The 8726-nt window shown below is 40.5% G+C and overlaps 1 protein-coding gene across 1 annotated transcript in view; it reads left to right on the top strand.

Annotated features, from left to right (window-relative positions):
- The first annotated feature begins 13 nt into the window (after positions 1-13).
- Positions 14-8726, top strand: part of ESD (esterase D) — a 10609-nt gene continuing 1896 nt past the window's right edge. Inside the window, exons 1-7 of the mRNA XM_005420768.2 lie at positions 14-120; positions 1172-1247; positions 2188-2276; positions 3745-3843; positions 6411-6535; positions 6861-6980; positions 7158-7256. Coding sequence (XP_005420825.1) covers positions 1180-1247; positions 2188-2276; positions 3745-3843; positions 6411-6535; positions 6861-6980; positions 7158-7256 — 600 coding nt within the window. The 5' untranslated portion in view covers positions 14-120; positions 1172-1179. The remainder of the gene's footprint in view (positions 121-1171; positions 1248-2187; positions 2277-3744; positions 3844-6410; positions 6536-6860; positions 6981-7157; positions 7257-8726) is intronic.

The following is an 8726-nucleotide window of genomic DNA, read 5'->3' as shown; positions in this document are numbered from 1 at the left end:
GGTGAGGCGCTGCTGGAAGGGCGGCCCTCAGCCCCAGCCCCGCGGGGAACAGCGCTGAGCCCCCGAGGGCTCTCCGTGCTGCGTGGTTCTCCTTGCCCGGTGCCCCGTAGGAGCGCGCAGGTGTGAGGAATGGGACGCTTTCGTTTCGACATTTGTTACCTGGTCTGATGTTACCTGGGTTCCCCTCAGGATTTTCTTGTGTGCCGGTGACAGGACCCGCGGGAATGGCCTGAAGTGGAGTCAGGGCAGGTTTAGGTTGGATATCAGGAAAAGGTTCTTCACCCAGAGGGTGGCTGGGCACTGGAACAGCTCTTTAAGGTAGTGGTCACAGCACCAAGCCTGACAGAGCTCAAGGAGCATTTCCACAATGCTCTCAGGCACATGATGTGACACTTGGGGTGTCCTGTGCAGGGCCGGGAGCTGGACTCGATAATCCCCGGGCATCCCTTCTGACTCGGAATATTCTGCGATTCTGTGACCCTGCAGTCTGTTCACCTTTCAGCTCCCTGCTTGGCCTTACTGCCCCATGACAGTGACCACTTTTGTGTCAGCCTTCCCGAATTTCCACAGCACACTGGTACTGCCAGCTGTTCTAAAACTCCCATGGCTCTCTTTTGCTTGTATTTTTCATACTGTTTGCCGTGGAAATAAGCCTTCTGCTCCTCTGTTTCTGCTGTCCCACAGACTGTTAGAACTGGTAATTGACTTCCATCAAAGATGAGAATAAGGCTCAGTATTGTGGTAGTTAGTGGCTGGATACTGTCACACACAAGAGAAAGTTTTTTTCCTGCATGGTAATAGTGGAGGTAACAGCCTAGCACAGGGAGGTCCAGTTTAACCACAGCACATGGGAATGCTTGTTTGGTAGCCGAAGAGCAAGCCACGGTCAGTGCTGAGGTAAAGGTCTTTGGAGATGTGAGTCTGTAGGAAAGCAGGTAGGCTTTGCCCATTCTGCTCACAAGAGTTCAGCCTCCCCTGTCCCTTTTTTGTGGGGAAATAGAAAGTTAATGAAAGATTAAAGTTAATGAAAGCGTGTGCAGGAAATTCTTCTGAGAAATGGTAACATTTAGAAAAGATACTACAAGTTGTATTCAACTCTTCTGTTCTAAAAAAGTCTAAGACCAGGATTGTTTTATTTTCAAATTTAACTTTCTCCTTTTTTTCCCCCCAGTTCAAATCATGGCACTGAAACAGGTTTCCAGCAACAAGTGCTTTGAAGGTTTCCAGAAGGTGTTTGAACACGACAGGTAAATACCACTAAAGCAACCAAGATGTTTAGCCTGGGGCAGTGAGTCCATTGCTGTCAGTGTTTTCAGTCTGCAGGAAAACAGCATGCTCTCACTAACATCCATATTTCAGTCAGGAATAATGTCTGCTGCTGCTTTGGCTGTTCTCTTGAATTTGTGTGTTAATGTTTAACATAATCTAGTATACTTAGTGCTGCAGAGCTGAGGTGGGAAGCTAGTACTTTTACCTTTGAAAATGGAGCTTGGTTGCTTTGGGTTGTCCTGTTTGCAGCACAGAGGACCACTGTGTTTGCAAAGTTCCACTTGCTACTGGATCTCTTACTTCTGTGCACTCTGGGAAAGTGCTGTGAGCAGTGACTCAGTGAATAGATTCTTGTTTAATGAAGGTGTACAAAAAAACCCAAGCTTTGGAAAAAAATTGATCCAAATAAAATCATCAGTTGTGCTTAGATAAGAGTTTATTGATGGTTTTAGGCTTTAGCATTAATTGAGCAACTAATTGGTCTTAGACTTGGTAGACTTAATAGATTGAAAACCTCCTTTGCTGGCACATGGTGTGCGTTTTCTGTTGTGCAACTCAGGTGGATGTGTTCTTCAGTAAAAATTGCTTTGCAATTTGATTGCCAAAGCTCAAATATTGCTGGGATTCAAAATTCGATTTTCAACCTGTTCTCGGTTAGCAGCACTGTGAAAATGGGGCTTATTTGTAAGTCTCTGTTTTAAGTATATTCAGAACAAGATTGAAAACTTAGCTGTTGCCAAACCTGAGTGTAAGGCTGAGTTTAAAAATTGATTTTCCCTTCCTTTAACTTAGTTGTTACAGTTCACTGACCAGATGTCCCTTTCAGTGAAATGCACTGATGCACCGATTCCTTTTTTTAATGGTAGTGATCTTGTTAATTAAGTAGTGGTGATAACAAGGAATATTTTATTAATACAGTGCAGAGCTAAAATGCAAAATGAAATTTGGAATCTACTTGCCTCCAAAAGCTGAAACTGGGAAGTGTCCTGTGCTGTATTGGCTCTCGGGTAAGTAACATGAGTCTTAGTAACTTAAAAAATACAATCTTAAACATTTTTAAACTACTGCACTACAGTTACTGAAAACTTAATGTAGAGGGACTGCAGTGGCAGCTCTTGGATTCTATAGAAACTCATCTTCTGGAAGGCACACTTAGTTTGAGTGTGCTGTGGTAAATCAGAATGCAGCTTGAGGGTAGCCTACCAGATGGTGTTCTAAAATGCTCAAAGTGTTCTACCCTTTTGTTCTAAAATGTTCTTACCTTTAGTTCCAAAGTGTATCTATGAAGACTCTACTGTAAGGCCTTCCCTTTGGGACACCTCCTGCTCTCGTTTGTTTCTAAAAACTGCTTCAGCTGACAGAGTAGGGATGTGCAAAGAGCCCATGGAAGCCAGCATATTTGTCCTGTGGACTCTACCTTGTTCCAAGTACAACTTTGCAGGAAGCAACTGGTGAACTTGGAAAGAGAGGTGCTGTCAGCTGCCTTAGCACAAGCATGTCTAGTATGCAGTAAACCTGTGGGATCAGAAAGGTCCAGGGGCTGAAGAGGCTTGTGCAGCAGGTGTGAAGTTGTCTCATCAAAAATCAATTAATTAATTTCTTTTATTCAAAATAAAAAGCAGAAACTCTGTTCTGTAATTTGAGGGGTTGTTTTATTGAGAATTGTGTTTAGAAAGTTGGAGACCAGGACTGTTAGTGTGGAGACTTGTGTTCCTTGTCACAAAATAGCTGTGTCATGACAGTGGGCTGGGTAAAAATGTTCATACTTGAAGTTAGAAACATCAAAATTGTCTGAAGAGCTCTAAGCCAGGCAGCACATTTATTTTATTGAATGTAAACTGTATTGTCTTGGGCAATATATCAGTCAAATTAGGTTACTGGCAACTTGTCCTCAGAGAAAACTAGAATCATTAACTCCTCTCAATTTGCATAGTGAAGCAAAATTGAAATATTGGTGTGAAATGTAATTTGTTTGTAACTGGACTTTATTTGGACCTGCTGCTGTAGAAAAGGCCTGTATTACTGTGGGTTTTGGAGCCAGGGTGCTTACAGGGCCTTTTTCCTGTCTAAAGTATGTAGAATTTGTCAGACCACATGTGTGATTCTGTAATGCAAACAGCTGAGATGACAGTACAAAGCAAAATGTAGTTGCAGGATGAGAGGTCAGAAGTTAACAGTGTCAGCCTTAGCAAATGCCTGTGGTCAATTTAAATGCACAGAATGCACTGCATGAGTAGGTGCTCCAGGAGATACAGGCTGCACATGGATCTGGTTTTGATCACATGTTAGTGTGACTAGGTGGGACAGTGCAACTCTGTTTCTGTGGGTTGTTAAGTATTGTTGAACCTAATGAAAACAGTTTCTGTATTTATGGAGATAGGAATCCTTGTTTTTCAAAACCTTTTCTGTTTAAAAGAGTTTTGAAACCAGTATGCCACGAGCAATGGGTAACCAAGGATAATTTTATTTCCCTAGGGCTGACCTGCACAGAACAGAATTTCATAACGAAAGCCGCGTTCCAACAAGCGGCAGCCGAGCACGGCCTCATTGTGGTGGCACCAGACACCAGCCCACGTGAGTTCCACAAGAGACATGCTGACAGTCATTACACTGAAGGGCACTCTCTGTCCTCAGAGAATGGGGTACTGCTGAAATGTAGTGTTGCCCACCTGAGTCAGAATTGACCTCTGCACACCTGCATTGTTCTAAATTATATTGTATGTGTTCTTAGTAACGGGGTAGTGAGGGTTTGACATTGGAATTTATTGTTGTGGCACTAAAACTAGAGCATAGGGACTCTAGAGTTCAGCACAGATGAGGAGAGGGAAGAAAAGTGAAACAACAAATGTGTCTTGTTAGAATTCTTGCTGACATTTTGTATGCCATGCTGAGACCCTATAAAACCTACAGAACTGTGTTGCCACACAAAGATGCAATGCTTGCTCTTAATTGTATTTTGTCTTCTAAAGCAAATTAAACATATGCCTTCAGAGGATTACAATACTTGAAAAACAAACTAGAAACCCTTTTCCCCTGCAGCTACAACAGACTACTGATGAATGGATTTTTAAAATTATGTGCTGTTATTTGTATAAGGTTGAGTTTATGGTATGGGAAATCTGAAAATGGTGGATCTGCAGTTATTGGAAATACTGGAGATTAACTGTTTTGGATTTGTTGGATTCTGCCACAGCCTCATGAGTGCTGTAAACAAAGGTGTCAGCCTTCTAATATTTCTCAAGCTTTAATGGATTACATCTGACTGCAGGCAGTATGGCAAAGAAGTGATGTTCTTTCCATAAAGTATTTTTTGCATCTAGGTTTTGAAGTTGTGTCAAGTCAAAAAATGTAAATACATGTTTCTAATGAAGAAGAGGGACAGAAGAGCAAAACTTGTGAATGAATGCAACAACACACTTTGTTGTTGCTATTTGCTGCAGGCTAGAGATGGGCAACTAACCTTTGCTTTATTCATATTGGGTAGTTGGACTGGAACTTGTTTTTGGTAGTATCTATGTAAATTGTCTCTATCAATGTGTAACTGCCTTTGGATAGGACATTGCTTTGTCCAATTTCTTTTAAGTCACTTGTGACAGCTTCTTATTTGCCTTTTAGCCTAATGATTGATAAGGATTGCTCTACTATTAAAATGAGTTTTGGTATAAGCTTCATATGATTCCCTTAAATTTTAGCTCAGAGACCCCAGATATTCTTAAGTCTGTTTGAGCTGTCTGGAGAAACAAGTGAAAAGCAATTCAAATATAATCATGAGCTGGGAGGTATTGAAAATGCTTACATATGCATTTTAATTATGTAGTGCATGAGAATTACCTTCCAAGAGCCAGGAGATGTATCTGGATGGGGAAAAAGACTGCATGAAATCATTAAATACTTGTCATTACAGACAGTCTATCAGGCCTTGATAGACTTCACTTTTTTTCCTTTGAAGGGGTTTGTTTTTCCAGAATGCTATACAGAGTAATATTATGCAGATTTCTTTTCAAATTTCTTTCTTGCAAGGCTTCCTGAAAGTTTTTTTTTAGCATAATGAGCACTATGCCTTCATTGCCTGTCAGAACTTCCTGAGTTTTTGTCCATCTCTGGGGTACTGAAGACAGACTTCTTACATCCAACATGGTTAAGCACCCCAGTCCTTGTGATTGCTGGACTGTTAAGTTACGGAATCACTCAGTGTCCAAGGGCGTGTCACTGGAGCAAAGTCAACTTTGATCTTGTACAAACCTGATTTCACACTGTGGGAGGGTAGCAGCCATCTCTGCACAAATTCTGAGGGACTGTTGAGTTACACATGGGTTTGCAGTGTAATCTGACTGTGGTAAAATAATAGGTAGGAAATAATGGCCTCTCTTTCCCCAAAACATTCCTCTCACATATACCTTGAAATATTACATTAGGTTCTGCAGACCAGGCTGGTAAATCACAGACTAATCAAAGGGAGGACTGGGTGGGATGTACCAACTTTTTACCGACTGCAAATTTAGTTTGAAAGTACAGCCTTGGGATAAAGGATACAATCCTGCAGGTATTCAAAGAAGGAATTATTTAAGTTCCATGGAAATTATACATGGAAGCAATAAAATAAATTGCAGAAGAGGTAGATTTCAGAAATGATAGGAACAGTGAATTATTCTTCTGGAAAATCTTAAAAAGGGGGGTGTGGCAGGCATTTTTTAAAGCACATAAATTGACTTGGACACACCATTTGGTGATACAGGATTCTGCCATTCTGGGGAAAAAGAAATTTTCTTCGGTTTGTCACACAGGTCTAATGGCTGAAATAAGCTGGTAGCACCAATTAACAAGTGCCAACTTTTGATTAAGTTCCTGAGTAAATTGGACAAAGTTTAACAGAAATATTTTGGAAGACATGTATATGCTATATTTATTTATGGAGATATTGACACTATTTAGAAATTGGATATATCTGTAGGTATTATGTAAGTGTAATTGTGAAAGTGTTGAAATAGCACTTGAAAACATTGTACTAATGAATTAAAATCTGAATTGTTTTATAGTTGAAGGGGTAGAGATGTGATTGAGAAACTTGTGTCCTGAGTCTGATTTGTATGGCAGGTTCTCCAGTTCTGAATATGTAGTAAAGGAAAGATTTGTCACACTAGGTGGCTGCAATATTGAAGGAGAAGATGAAAGCTGGGATTTTGGCACTGGTGCTGGTTTTTATGTGGATGCCACTGAAGATCCTTGGAAAACAAACTACAGGATGTATTCCTACATAAAGGATGAGGTAACTGGGCTGTTGGGTTCTCCTGGTGTTGCTGGGTAAGATAAAGGGGTGTGGCTCAGTCATAGGGAAGTCCCACATCTTTTGTTACAAGGTTATGGGAGATTTCTATAGAGATATTTGGGTTACTTAATATCAGCTGAGCTGTTTCCTTTTGATTTCACATTCCTCTTCAAGTTGCTTTCAGGCCATGATCACAAACGTCAGGCTAGAACCAGAGATGTGCCTTTTGTTTCAGTGGCATTAAAAGCTGGTTAGTTGTGTGCTTTTTTCTTGAACATACTCAAGTTGCTTTAACATTTTTATTATGCTTTTGTTTCCTTTATAGCTGCCTAAACTAATAAATGCCAATTTTCCAACTGACCCTGAACGGATGTCTATTTTTGGGCATTCCATGGGAGGTCATGGAGCTCTTATTCTTGCTCTGAAGAATCCTGGGAAGTACAAAGTAAGATGAAGTATAGCTTATATGAGGTATACTAATGCTTATATAGATTTCTGTAAATGTGACAGAAGAAAACATAATACTGAGTTCTTTGAGGGCATCAAATGTAAAAATAGTTTCATTTGCTGCAGTTCATTGTTACATAGTTCCGGTTTTTTTTGCTGCTGTCTTTCTGAACAGTCTGTGTCAGCATTTGCTCCTATCTGCAACCCAATTCAGTGTCAGTGGGGGAAGAAAGCCCTTGGTGGATATCTGGGACCAGATGCAAGCAAATGGGAGGTATGTGTTGCAGCTGCAGTTCTTTAATGACAAATGAATGAGTGATCTGTAAATACCTCACAGTAGGAGCCTGGAAAAAAACCCTGGAGTGCCCATGTGCTGGTACTGTTGTTCTACTACACCCCTAAGCACAGAAAAGCATTGTTTGTTTCTGGCAGGAGTGACTTGCTGTTGCCTTAGGGTGCTTATGAAAATGTAATGAGATACAGGCCTCTCATCAAATCAATTACATTCCTCCCAGTTTTATGAAGATTTAAAAGTCTGGGCTGAGAAAAATTATGAGCAGTGTATTTTTGTAGTAGCCTGAAGAGAGAGACTGCTGCAAACTGTTTAGACTGATGAGCCTCGTGACATCTTGCAGGGGCAGCCTGTGGGAGGCCTCCAAGAGGAGCCTGTCAGATACTTGGAAATTAGTATCCTGCAGAACAGCATTAAACTAGATAAAGTTAGATTTTAGCTCCAGGACCTTAATTTTGAGCTATCAGTAGTTGTATATGAATAGCTAAGATACAAAAATGTTTGTCTGCATGGTTGCTGCATTATTTGGGCAGCCCTTCAGTATTTTTAATCTCAACTTAAACATTGCACTGTATTTTTATAATTAAGTTAGAAGGGATTGTTGTGACCATGTACTCAGATTTCCTTGTAAATAAGCACAAGCTGCAGTTGAGTTCCTTGTAAATTGGATTAAAGTATGTCTTAGGAAGACTTCCAGGTCTGATTAAAACTTTACAGGATTGGAGAAAGTTCTCTGCTTTTCTAATTGTTAATTGAGTAGTTTGTGTATTTAGAAACCACCAGTTAAACTTGCTTAGAGTTAGTGTAATGGATTTGTTGTGAAACAAAATAAAACAACCTCCCAAAAAACTGTTTTCTGTCCCCTTAAATTGTTTTGGAGTGCTTCTGCAAATCTAGTCCAATAGATCAACAGCAATCATCAGGAACATACCTTTGAAAGGATCTGGATCTGCCTTCGAAACAGATATACAACCTCTGATCTCTCTATTTTGGCTTAAAACTGCCATGTAAATATGCTCAGGATAACTTGATACCACGGCCACAGTGCTGGGCTGAGCCCAAGCTCCCACTTCCATCGTAGAATCATTTCTGGATCTGGTGGCATCCTGGAAGGATGGCTCTGATGCCTTGGTGTAGGACTTTGGATTTTGCTGTCCATTGGTGATTGGTCTTCTCCACAGCATTTAAACACTTTGCTGTCTTTTTAAAGGAGTTGTTTATTTTGAGCATGTAATAAGCACAGGACCCCATGGGTAACATGTTCCCTGTGTTAATTACATTCTGATACATATATGTTTAGAGTTTTTAATTTGTTTCTCAGTCAAACCAAATTTTCTTGGTCAAATGATTATGGTAGCCTTCAGGTTAAATGCCTGCCCATGAGCTTACCACACTGGTATTTTGACTTTTAGCTGCCAGAATAAATACACCAAGATACCAAGTTTCTTCAGC

Source organism: Geospiza fortis, unplaced genomic scaffold, assembly GCF_000277835.1.
Source record: "Geospiza fortis unplaced genomic scaffold, GeoFor_1.0 scaffold194, whole genome shotgun sequence".
NCBI lineage: Eukaryota > Metazoa > Chordata > Aves > Passeriformes > Thraupidae > Geospiza > Geospiza fortis.
Note: the sequence above shows the minus strand (reverse complement) of the source record. Positions and strands in the feature narration are given on the sequence as shown.